The sequence below is a fragment of the Brachyhypopomus gauderio genome, chromosome 1, assembly GCF_052324685.1.
Source record: "Brachyhypopomus gauderio isolate BG-103 chromosome 1, BGAUD_0.2, whole genome shotgun sequence".
Classification (NCBI taxonomy): domain Eukaryota; kingdom Metazoa; phylum Chordata; class Actinopteri; order Gymnotiformes; family Hypopomidae; genus Brachyhypopomus; species Brachyhypopomus gauderio.
Window position 1 is genome coordinate 19974700 of NC_135211.1, and position 12117 is coordinate 19986816.

The 12117-nt window shown below is 41.0% G+C and overlaps 1 protein-coding gene across 2 annotated transcripts in view; it reads left to right on the plus strand.

The window, feature by feature from the left end:
- Positions 1 to 1282: 1282 nt before the first annotated feature.
- Positions 1283 to 12117, plus strand: part of vstm2b (V-set and transmembrane domain containing 2B) — a 51292-nt gene continuing 40457 nt past the window's right edge. For both annotated transcript variants that reach the window (XM_077000948.1, XM_077000957.1), the window contains exons 1-4: positions 1283 to 1992; positions 2436 to 2623; positions 3166 to 3195; positions 3838 to 4234. In XM_077000948.1, coding sequence (XP_076857063.1) covers positions 1920 to 1992; positions 2436 to 2623; positions 3166 to 3195; positions 3838 to 4234 — 688 coding nt within the window. In that variant the 5' untranslated portion in view covers positions 1283 to 1919. The remainder of the gene's footprint in view (positions 1993 to 2435; positions 2624 to 3165; positions 3196 to 3837; positions 4235 to 12117) is intronic.

The following is a 12117-nucleotide window of genomic DNA, read 5'->3' on the forward strand; positions in this document are numbered from 1 at the left end:
CCTTAACCCTACAAGCAAAACATTACTGGCAGATAATGTTAAACATAACCCGAAATCAGTCATGCGCAGTCATGGTTCAGTGGTAGGGAACTGGTCTTGTGACCAAAGGGTCGTGGGTTCGATTCCTAGGCCTGAGGCCATGACTGAGGTGCCCTTGAGCAAGGCACCTAACCCCAAATGCTCCCCGGGCGCCGGGCTAGGGCTGCCCACCGCTCTGGGCACGTGTGATCCACAGCCCCCTAGTAATCAACTAGTGTGTGTGTGTGTGTGTGTGTGTGTGTGTGTGTGTGTGTGTGTGTGTGTGTGTGTGTGTGTGTGTGTGTGTGTGTTCTAACTGCACAGATGGGTAAAAAGCGGAGGACAAATTTTGATTGCAGTGAAAAATCACAATTAACAAATATGGCACATTCGAAATGTAACCCTAACTCCAACCCTTAACCCTATAAACTTACATTAAAAAAAGCAAATAGAAAAAGGCTAAATGAACACAAAAACTCTTGGGAAGGCTTAACATTAATTAATTTATTTATTAAGACCTCACATGAATAATTTAATTGATTTATAAACCTCACATGAATTAAATAGCAACAGATTATTTTTCACAGGATCTTCTTCACATTATGAAGAGGATTATGTATTAAATCTATTTTAAAAATGTCTGCCTTTATTTCTCCACTATTGAGTGTCCTGGTCCATTTGAGGACACAGCACAATTTGATTCACTCATATGAACTTCACTTAAAAAAAATAAAAAAATAATAATAATAAATAATTGGTTAATAAATATAATTTACTGCTTTTCGATGTAAAAATTACTTTAATAATAAAAATAGCATTAATAACATTAGTTTTTATCATTATTATTATTATGCAGAAAAGAAGAATAGTGAAACTGAAACAACTGAAGTTCTCAATTTTAATGAACACATGAAATAGTTCACCTAATCTGAAAATCTCTGTTGACTGCTTATGGAGAGCTTTAATAGCAGTTTGAACTTTAGCTGACTGACATGTGACAAAGAATGATGGCAAAGGGACAGAACTTAAACTGGTATTTTAAATGTTTCATATAAAATGTAACGACCGATGTATTATTATGGTAATTGGACTGCATGTTGATCGTTACCAAAGAAAACGGCATACATCACATCACAGTGGTTGTTTATTCTTTCAGGACATGATCGTCAGATTGCGCGGTTTCTCCTCATAGGCTGAAGCCGATTGAGAGACAGGGGAGGTCGGATCGCGTCCAGAGCTCGTCTTTGCTGTCAGTGGTATCGCGCGCGCATGCCACACTGAGCTCGTGGGTTTGGAAATGCCAAAGCGCCTCCTCGCTGTTACGCGCTCACACACAAAGCAGAGGTTTCCGGTGGCGCCAGCGGGAACTGTCGACTGGTGCTCCTGGTTTAGGTATTAAACAATCGTCTTTTCAATCTAGTGGAAAAATCGTCATCTAGCGCAAAGTGTTGTTTTTCGGGATTGGACACTGGATTGTTTTGTGATGGGAGGTGGAAAAGACTCCCGGAATTTTTCCCTTCATGTTGGGGTCAGAGTGAGGAGATTTAACACTGGTGAAGATAAGTTGCGCCCTGACATGAAACAAATCGGGAAATAAAACAATCTGTCTCGAAGGATACTTGCTAAAAAAAAACAGCCTACAGACATTTTGCTGAACATATACGCTCTTGCGGAGAAAGGATATTCTAGTCTGCACCTTTGGATTGTACAATTTGACGCAGCACCGCTTGGAGTACGTTATTCGGGGATTTTAAATCTATCATTAGCATTTTCTGGAAAGATTAACTATTATTACAAAATACAAATTAAAGAAACAGAATGGAAATGGCAATGAAATAAATCGTCTCTGTCTGGTCACATGACCATTTTCCTTCGTTCTCTGATCTAACCCACCGTATGAGATGGAAAAACAGGGACTCGGCGGCGTCCTGTATTATCTGATTCTAAATGCGCCCCTGCTGTTCTGTGTAAATGGTGAGTAAACTTGATCAGTCGTTCTGGTCAGAGGGTTCCAGTCTCTCGGCCCCGTTGTGGTTCAGACTGTCTCTAAATACTTTATCTAAAATACCTAAATGTTCTTCTTTCATAAGATATTATTTTCTTGTTGAGGATCGACCAAAGGTTGTGTAAAAAATTAACAGCACACACTCTGTAAATCATCGCTACTTCCGTAGGTATGCTATGCTTTAAGAGAAGTTATATATGAGCAAAGACTCATGATTGTCGAGGGCGACATTTACAAGCACAACGCACTTAGGTGCACTTCGATACTATGCATTATTATTGGGAAACTAATCTTATTTTGTGTACTAAAAAGAATACATTATATTTAAATATCAACCCCTCATAACCTATTAAGTACGTTTTGGAGTTCGCAGCGTTCGAAAGTAACGCCGGTCTTCGCTTTTCTGCCTCAGCCACTTTTACCGAAGTGCCAAAAGATGTGACCGTGGGTGAGGGCGAGGACATTGAGATGCCGTGCGCTTTTCGAGCTGTTGGAGCCTCCCCGTTCTCTCTGGAGATCCAGTGGTGGTACCTCCAGGAAGCAGCCCCAAGAGAGCTTGCACAAGAACTGCAAATTAGCGCCCCAGCTAACAGACCTAAGGTAATGCGTTTTTTCCCCACGAAGAACTGGCTAAAGACATTAGAGTCGAATTCGCTCTAAGATACACAGAAAACGAGTAGTGCGAAGAGTGCAGAGAACCGCTCTCCTGTTCCACGGACGAAGCAGGATGCGACAGAGCTTTGCGTGTGTCAGCCGATCCCTTGATAGATTCGTGTCAATGTGGGGCAAATTAACCTAACGGAAGAGATCCAGTGTAAATATTGTTGCTTCTCCGTCATGGAGGAGGAGCGCTCTCACGCATACTACAAAGGCCACTTGTTGGGCTTAAAAGCAAAACCAGGACACGTCAAATTCTCAAAGCACAGATACAGTTTAGAACAGCAACATCAGAAAGTAGTTCTATATGAAGATATGTGTAGAATTTCTAGAACTGATGGATATAAAACAGTCATCTCCTAATCGCGTCCAAATTATGGAGGTCAATGTGGCTCCTGCAGTTCTTAGACTCAGAGGCAAAGAAGCTTGAAACAAGAAAATACAAGAACTTTAAAAGCTTCTTATATTGTTTTAATTTGTTATAGGTCGCCCCAAGGGACGCCACAAAAATAAGTGTAAGTATTTCAAACAATCAAATATGAATTCAATATAAATGTATTTCAGTCAATTAAGTATCAGTTAAATAATTGTATTTCAATAAATTATTAATGCATTGTGACTGTCCTAATCACAGATTGTTTTACTAAACTAGGCTGATTTGGAAAGAAATGTGTAAGATGTGATGATACAAATGGGTTTAAATATGAGAGAATCTTTTAAATATATCAACTTGATGCCATGACAGCCAGTGATGAGGCAAAAAAGTTGTTAATGTTTTAAACAAATAACTCTTTGACTAAGTCAATTAGCAAATACTGTAACAAACATTCTGCATCAGTAAAATCATTGAGATTCACAGTGTTCAGACTTTGTCCTTTAGACCCAAATCAATGAGTTTTCCATGAAATGGATGTAAACCGCTGAAATGTACAAATTCAGATCTCTTTTTTGCCTAGTATTTTTTCTTAAATTCATCATTATTGTGAATCAGAACGTCAATGATGTGGTTTAAGGAGTGTTTTGAACATTTATAAAACAGCCTGCACTCTATAGTAGAGATGTACTCTGTACTGTTAGGGTTAGTGTTAGGGTTAGAGTTAATGGCATTATTTTAATATTTCTCTGCATCTTCATTTTTCCTTTAATATCATAAACAGACCGTGAGAGTGCAAGGAAACGCCATTTCTCACAAGCTAAGTCTCTCCAACGTACGTAAGGAGGATGAAGGGGTATATGAATGCCGTGTTTCGGACTTGTACTCCGACGAAACTCAGGAATACAAGGTCCAGGCCACTCTGCGTGTGACTCCGCGTGAGGGCATGGTGGCAGAAGAGGCCGTGTCTCATATCCAAAATCGGTGGTCACTGAGGAATAGCAACACTGCAACGGGTGGACGGGCCACTTCACAGCCAGGTCATGGGAAGCCCCGTATGCCTCCGCTGGGTGGGATAGGCCCTGTTCCCGCATCAGTGACAACAACCACCTCTGCAGCAAAGTCTTCAGCTTCACCTCGGCCCGGTAATGCGTCAATTCTCAGACAGCAGCATGGAGCCGGTGAGTGGAAGGGCAATAGTGACACCTAGTGGTCAAGAAAACAAAAACCAATGTAAATTGAGGGGCAGCTTTTGTTCTGGTTTTCTCAGGGGCAGTTTGTACTGATAAACGTGAAATGTCCTGCTGAATATGTATTGTAGGCACATGTATATACACACACACATGCATGTACACATGTGCATGCACACACACATGTGCATGCACGCACACATACACATACCCACAGGCATACAAACACCACTGATTGATGAAGCATGTTCCTGAATTAACACATTTTCCTCTGCTATATCTAGACTGTGTGTGCTGTGTGTAACTGGGCTAGGCAAAACCTACATACATGAGCAAGTGTGTTGTGCATGAGTCATCCATCCATCCATCCATTTACATCTGTGTGTGAATGAGTGTCTATATAATTTACCTATGCCCACACAGTCACAAAGTGCTCAAGTCGCAAAGAGAGGTATGTCAGGGACCTCTCGCTCATGCAAACATTATTGTGTCTTTGTTTCTGTGGCCCTGAGCTCAGGGCTCCTCTTCAGGTGGATTAGTAAAGGAATTCTAGCGTGGGTTTCCCACTCATTCCAAGGAAAGTGACACCTGTAGATATGGGAGGACAGAAATCAAGAGTTGTGTTGTAGTCATCATGGAGATGGAAGAGATTATGAAGACAGGTTGGGTTTGCTGTGCTAACTGTGCATTTAAAATGATATCACCAGAGTGTTAGACCCTGGCTGGTTTTCCCATGAACCACAGAGATTTAGAGACTAATGATGAAATCACAAAAAAAGTATGGTAATTCCTGAACGTACAACCAAGAACAAACTTCCTGCTTGACTATCATGGAATGCCTACATGTCTTTAATCCAAACATTTATGTGGTTTTGTTGAGGCATCTTGATCAGAATTATAAAGTCACTGGTATCTTTTAAAGTCATTGTGTAATTTATACTACAAATTCATCATAATGTTGGAATAAAAATAATAAAGTGCCACATGATGCCAAGTCCAAAAATAGCTAAAGCTAAACAGTGAATCAAATAAATATGTTAAATATATTTGGTTATTGTTAGTTTGCTTGGTGTTTATTATAATTGACTCATTTGATTGGTTGATTGATTTTGGTAGACTATTAAGCAGAAGTCCAATAATATTCAGTTAAAGCAGTGTTTGGGCTATCGGCATCCAGTAAATTCTGTCACTAGGAACATTAGTGTGAAGTTTATAGAATATGATTTCCATCTGATAACATGGCATTTAGATAAGGTAGTAATATATTTCTTTTTGTTATCTGCTTTTATTATCGTGTCGTTCCCATGCATATTAATTTAATTTCCCAGAAAAAGACCAATACGCTCCTTAAAAACTAAAATTTGCTTATATAAGGTTTAGTGTTAGGTGTTAGGTTTAGAGTTAATCTGCACCCCTTAAGGACTAAAATTTATTATAGAAGGTTTAGTGTTAAAGATTGGTGTTAGGGGTTAAGGTTAGGGGTTAGTGTTAGGGGTTAGGGGTTAGGTTTAATCTGCACTCCTTAAGGACTAAAAATTGCTTATATATTTCTGTATTTATTTGTGTGTGTGTGTGTGTGTGTGTGTGTGTGTGTGTGTGTGTGTGTGTGTGTGTGTGTCTGCCAATATGCCCAGCCCATACCCAAGCCATGTCATCATTGCAGATATTGGGGTAATCATGGCAAACATGCTGGACATTAGATGGGCGACCCTAAACCCTAACCCCTAACACTTATAGTCATGCATCTGCCTCTGTGTCTGTTAATATATATAAAAGTAAAAAATAGATATTTACAATAATATCAAATATATTCTTCATATTATTATTATTGTTATTGTTATTATTATTATCAAATAGGAAAAATTGCAGATTCACTATAATTATAGGGCCAACCAAATGTTGTTTGGTTGGAAATGCATCAGCTGTATGTTTAAGCAAAGTGTGTGTATATTCAGGACTGTTAAGTCCTGGCTGGGTTTTCTTAATAGAACATTATATTTGAATGTCTTCTTTTGTTGGTTTATTTGTGTTTTTACAAATATAAGCTTGGATGTTTTTTAGGATATGCAATAGTTTGGCTGTATCATTTTATCTGTTTCTTTGCTTGTAGTTATATTCACTGAATATGCTGGCACATTAGTTTGTAGCAGTAGCAGTTTAATTGCTGCATGCTTTGCTTGTGTAGAATGTCAGGTAGATGTGCCTCTTTAGTTCAGTGAGGCGGTGCTGCTGCCCCATGACTGTGGGTATGATGAGCAATGTGTGTATATCTTCCTGTTCATTCAGGGTCAGTCATATTCATTTGGTACCGTCCAGTAGCATCTATGCAAGCTGTCATTGTTTATATTTCCCCAGCTAAATCAAATACAGCAAAGGCCTCCTTAAACTTCAGCAGGGACAGAAAGATCAAGTGTTTGTCATGTTTTTTTTTTTTTTTTGACTGTTGTACTCAGACAAACATGTCAACATATTTGTCATTGGATGGTGAAGGTTAAAGAGCAGTCTGCAAAGTTTGAAAAATTACTACACACACACACACACACTCACACTCACACACACACACTCACACAGACACATACTCACACATAATTTTTATTCTCTGCCTGTCTTGGAAACATGCAACTGATGTTACCTCAGTGTTAAGTAACTGACTGCAGGAGTGCCATGCAGCTGATAACCCTAACCTAACCCTCACTGAACCCTAATCCTCACTGTTCCCTAACCCTCAGTTTGTTGTTTCTTTGCTTCAGATTTTTTAAAGGGATGAGTTCATTATACATATTTGCCATTCTGTTTTTCAAGCTCAATATTGCTGGTCTGCTAAAACAATCTAATGTGTTTACAATTATTAATGATCAATGACTTTGCATGATTTGGTATTACAATACAGATCCATTTGCAAATGACTAAGGGAATGTGCCAAACGTTTACTGGAAGTGGAATGACATGGAAGTTCAGTCCCATTGACTTACATTTTATTTTGATCCAGAAATAAAAATAACAAGTGTTCAGCAGGTGAGAGACTGGCAGGAGTGCTTTCACACTAACTGATGAGCCTTATGTAGTTGCTGGTCCCCTCTGAGAGTGTACATTCACTGTAAGCATTTGTGCATTCTCCCTGTGCAGTGTGGTTGTGTGGGAGGACTCTGGGTGTGAGTGTTAATTGTTTCTTCTTGGCTTTGCTCATTCTGGGCCATTAAGCTCAGTGTTACAGATACACTTGCAGCAAATCAAAGAGTGTCTCTGTCTCCATCTAGGTTTTGTTTGGCAGAGTTACTGCAAAATACATAAAGAAAATTATAGAGAAGAGAAGAATAAAACGATAGATTGGATGAAAGAAAGGAACACACGGAGAGAGTAAAAGAGGGTAACAACAGCAGCAGCTAACACTGAAGAGGAAGAGAGAGGGGGTGTAAAGTTAAAAACAGGGAGAAGATGCATCTCTGTAAGCCTGAACTTGGCGCAGCTGCTGGGCTGAGAGAGAGTGCTCTAGCCACTGTTGAAAAACAGAGGGACCTCTTATAACTGTGAAATCACAGGACTAGCCTTGATTTCTTTCTGATTTTCACATGAACTTGTAAGCCAGATGAATGTGTGCTACTAAATACGCATAACAGTAAACACATTTCATCATACTATGTACACTGAGGAAAAAAGTATTTGAACACCCTGCGACTTTGCAAGTTCTCCTACTCAGAAATCATGGAGGGGTCTGAAATTTACATCTTACACTGAAAAAAATAAAGCATTGGTTCAATGTAATAAAATTGAATTAATCAATCACACAAATTTTTTTTCATTGACTCAATCCAAAAAACTTAATTCATGACTAAATGAACAAGTCCGCCCTCTCGGGGTCCAGGCACTCACGAGCCGCGGCCAGCTGAGTAGCGCACACTGGTCCTGCTCTAGCTGTTCCAGCGTGGGCGTGGTCTCGTGGTGCGGGAAGGAGTCCTTCTCCAGCTCGCCCTCTGCCCCATAGAGCTCGGGAACGCTGACCCGTACAGGCGAGAGCTCCTGGGAAGGCGAGGGATGTCTCTCCCGCCACACCCGCACCGCTGTCTTGCGGTACTCCTCCGCCAACTCCGGTATAGCGGTCTCCCGAGCCGCACACAGCAGATAGGAGCACTCGGGATCCCGCTTCAGCTGCTCCGGAGTCGGCGTGGAGTTACGGCGCGGGGGGGAGGAAGACGCGTGGTGGTGCCGCTTGCTGGGCTTCTTGCCCTTCTTGGGCTTTGGCTTGTAGCCCGGCATTGTGGTGTCTCTTCGTGGCTCGTCGTTATGTGCGGGCAGGGCGAAGGACGAGACACGGGAATCCTTGCTTTCGTGCCAAAACGTCACTTTTAATAACAGATAACGGTTGCGCAATAGCGCATGGGCAACACAGTTTAATCACACAACGTGCAGACTTAGACAACGATGAGCACAGGACACTGCGCGAATGCACATTAAGTAGACAAACCACATTAGCCCCACGTGATGACGAGACGAGGCACAGGTGAGACGGATAATCACTAGACGTAACCACCACCACGAATATCCACAGACGCAGACGATGACACGCGGACTACGTGAACACAAGCCCAAAGGGGAGGGGCCGGGGTCCTCAACGTGACAACGTGAAGTGGAGGTGGACTGTTTAGAGGCGGGCTAACAGGTCTTTGAGAGCCAGAATATTTGCTGATTGGCAGGTGCTCATTGTGATTTGTTTTAGATTATGTCTCTCACAGTGGACCTGCACCTAAGATGTAAATTTCAGACCCCTCCATGATTTCTAAGTGGGAAAACTTGCAAAGTCGCAGGGTGTTCAAATACTTATTTTTCTCACTGTAAAATGTGTTAAAACTTCCTTGCTGTGTTCTACTCACCTCTTGCTTCTGCTTGACAAGGGACCAGAGTGAGTGCTGTGAACCATGTTCTCCTTATCTGCAAGGAACACATCCATTAGTTTAGTAAAAATACATAAAAGTATTTTAGTTGTAGTGACAGTTGCTATTTTTTCTCTGCAATTTTTTACTGAAGATTCTCTAGTACAGGCCTGATAGATTTCAGGCGCCACGCCGGAATTCCGGCGTACCAACATGTCCGCGAGAAAAAAAAATTTGAGGGGGGGAAAAAATCGTCAAATCATAATGATAAACCACACGCGCGCGCATGCTATCTGTTTTGAGGCCGAAATATGATCCTTATGATCCTTACGAGGTTCCCAAGTTACGATTTTTCGTGGTTACTACACATCTCCCATTTACTGTATAAAGCCTCGTTTGGACCTAAGTGGTTCTGCGTCGTAAACGGAACTTGGTGTTTGGTGTGTGCGGCGTCAGGATTAGTTAAACGCAGCTATGGATAAAGGTATTGGCCAAAAGGCTAGCTTTAGGATAGGATAACTGCGTATAGTACGTTATTTACGTACAGTATGTACGTATGTTCCGATTTACACCGAAAATCGATTTACGATGGATCAACGTCGTAACCCGTAGACCACCTGTATTTCAGACATCGGAAGAGCTTCAGAGGTAGATACAAGATAAATTCAGTATTTTATCTTTACTATGATTAAGTTAAATTTTTATCAGAAATATAAGAGTGTTTTCTTTTGAGCCGGTACAGGTGGTCAGACGATCTGGTTCATCCTGGCCGCTTTACGGCGTAAGGTGTAATACATGAACAAAAGCACAAAATGTATGTCCTAATAAACCAACACAAAATATTTATTAAATGTATTAAATTTTATATATAAAAACTAACTATAATCATAATACTTGTAATTCATTTAAACTTTATTTGCATAATTTCTTTGAGTTGTCTGGTATCCTATAATTTACTAACAGTAATGAATAAATAATTAATCATGCCTGTTTAGGTTACAGCCTCTTTAGGTTACAGCATTTTCTTTTTTATTTATAGTTTTTTATTTCACAATAATGATTACCTGACTTATTTATTATTAATTAATTTAAAGATTAATTATTAAATATTCAAATAATTAATCCCCCCCCCCCCCCCCCCCCGCTCAGAAAAAGTTCAGGCTCAGGAATTTTTCCCACTATCACCCCTGCTAGTATTAGCTTTGCAGACCAGATAATGCTTTATAATTTCTCTTAGTAATAATAATACTAGTGTTAGTAGTCCTGGAGTTTTGGCTCTTTCAAACATCATACATTCTCACCCAGGCGACCCAGCTTGTGTCCAGGTTGTGCTAACCAACCCACAGCTCTCCTCTCCTTATCCACAGTCATCTTGAGGTAACTTATGCTTCCTCGGTAACCTCCTTGATAGCCCTTCACTTACTCTGCAGCCTCTGCTGCCCTCCACCTGTGCCCTGTCTTCCATCCCAGCCCTTATGACTCTGTATTGCGGCACCTGCTGGCATGGGACTCTTAAGTTCAGGCTGCTGATGGGGACATTCAGATTGTTGTTCTGGCCATACAGTGCAATGTTGCTCTGGCTCCAAGGTCAACCCAGGTACTTCTGTAGATACCTGCTGACTTTCCTCTCAAAACTCTCAGTGGTGGAGATTGGAACCAGAGGATCTGTGGGATGATGCCGTGTTGCTAAACCCAGGGCTTGAACTTACCAGGTAGGCCTGGCTGCTGCTAGCCAGGCTTCTAGCTCAATGTCGGTAGCTGCCATGTCTTTCAGGCTGCAGTCAGTTACCTTTCCCACCCTCTTAACTGGTTTCTCAGTGATTTATGGTATCTGGGTAGTGCCAAGTGTGAAGCAGAACGTGTTGATGTGGACCAAGTCAAGATTCTCAGACTGAAACTGTCATAATAATCCAGAATAAGGTCTCTAAACCAATCTGGGATATGGTGCCAGCACAGGGCCTCATCAACCAGTTTGTGGGGTATGAACCCATTGGTATTTGTGAAATCCAACCCTAGCACCCCCCCCCCCCCAGCGTCTCTCTTGTTCTCACTGGCATTCCTGATCAGCTGTGACCATGCCTGTGTGCACCACCTTTGGGATTCCTCCTTTGTGGACCGAGGTGTGTACAAGTTCCTCAGGAGGTCAGACACCTGGAAACAATGCTGAAAACTTGATTTAGGTTCAGTGAGTTAACAAGTTATTAACTGAATCAAAGGAAGGAACAAACCAACTGAAGTTAAGCTAACCATGAATCAGAAAACTCCACAGACCATTTAAACCAATGTTAACCAACTCAAAAGCTATGATCATTAAAGCAAATGGAGGAAAATGCCTTATGAATTAAACTATTAACTGCAAGATAATGGCATGTCCTGCAGGATATCTAAAAGCCTTGAGCTTTTGCACAAGGATCCCTCTCCGTGTCTTTGAATCATAACACTACCCTTAACTCTACAAACGAAAACAGGAGGCAAGATAATTTTAGTGACAATGTGTTAGAGCAAATTAAGTGAGTTTAATGAACAGGTTTCAGGCTTTAGAAGTATAAATACTGTGTGTGTGTGTGTGTGTGTGTGTGCGTGTGCACGTGTGTGTGCGCAAACATACTTGGATTTCCCTTGCTGTTGATGGCTCTGCACAAATCCAGGCAAATTTCTTGTAGCGATGCTTTGGCTTCTTTCCAACTCCAAGTTCCTTTTCAACTTCTACTTCAACTACTTTAACTCTCCCTAGGTTTCAGTATTTAACTATTAATCCGAGGATGTTGCAGTAAGGGAGGGACTAGCTGTCACACCAATGAATATTCAAAGTTAAGGCATTTCCCTCCAGTTGGAAACAAAAGATATTAAACATCTAAGACACAGAAGCATGGCAAGGATAGAAAAAGCTACATTACATATCCACATACACTGAAAAGTGTATTCTTTTCTTGCGGGAGCATCATTTAGGAATAAGGAAGAATTGGTGTATGAGGATACATTAGTTAAGATATTTCAGTGGTATTC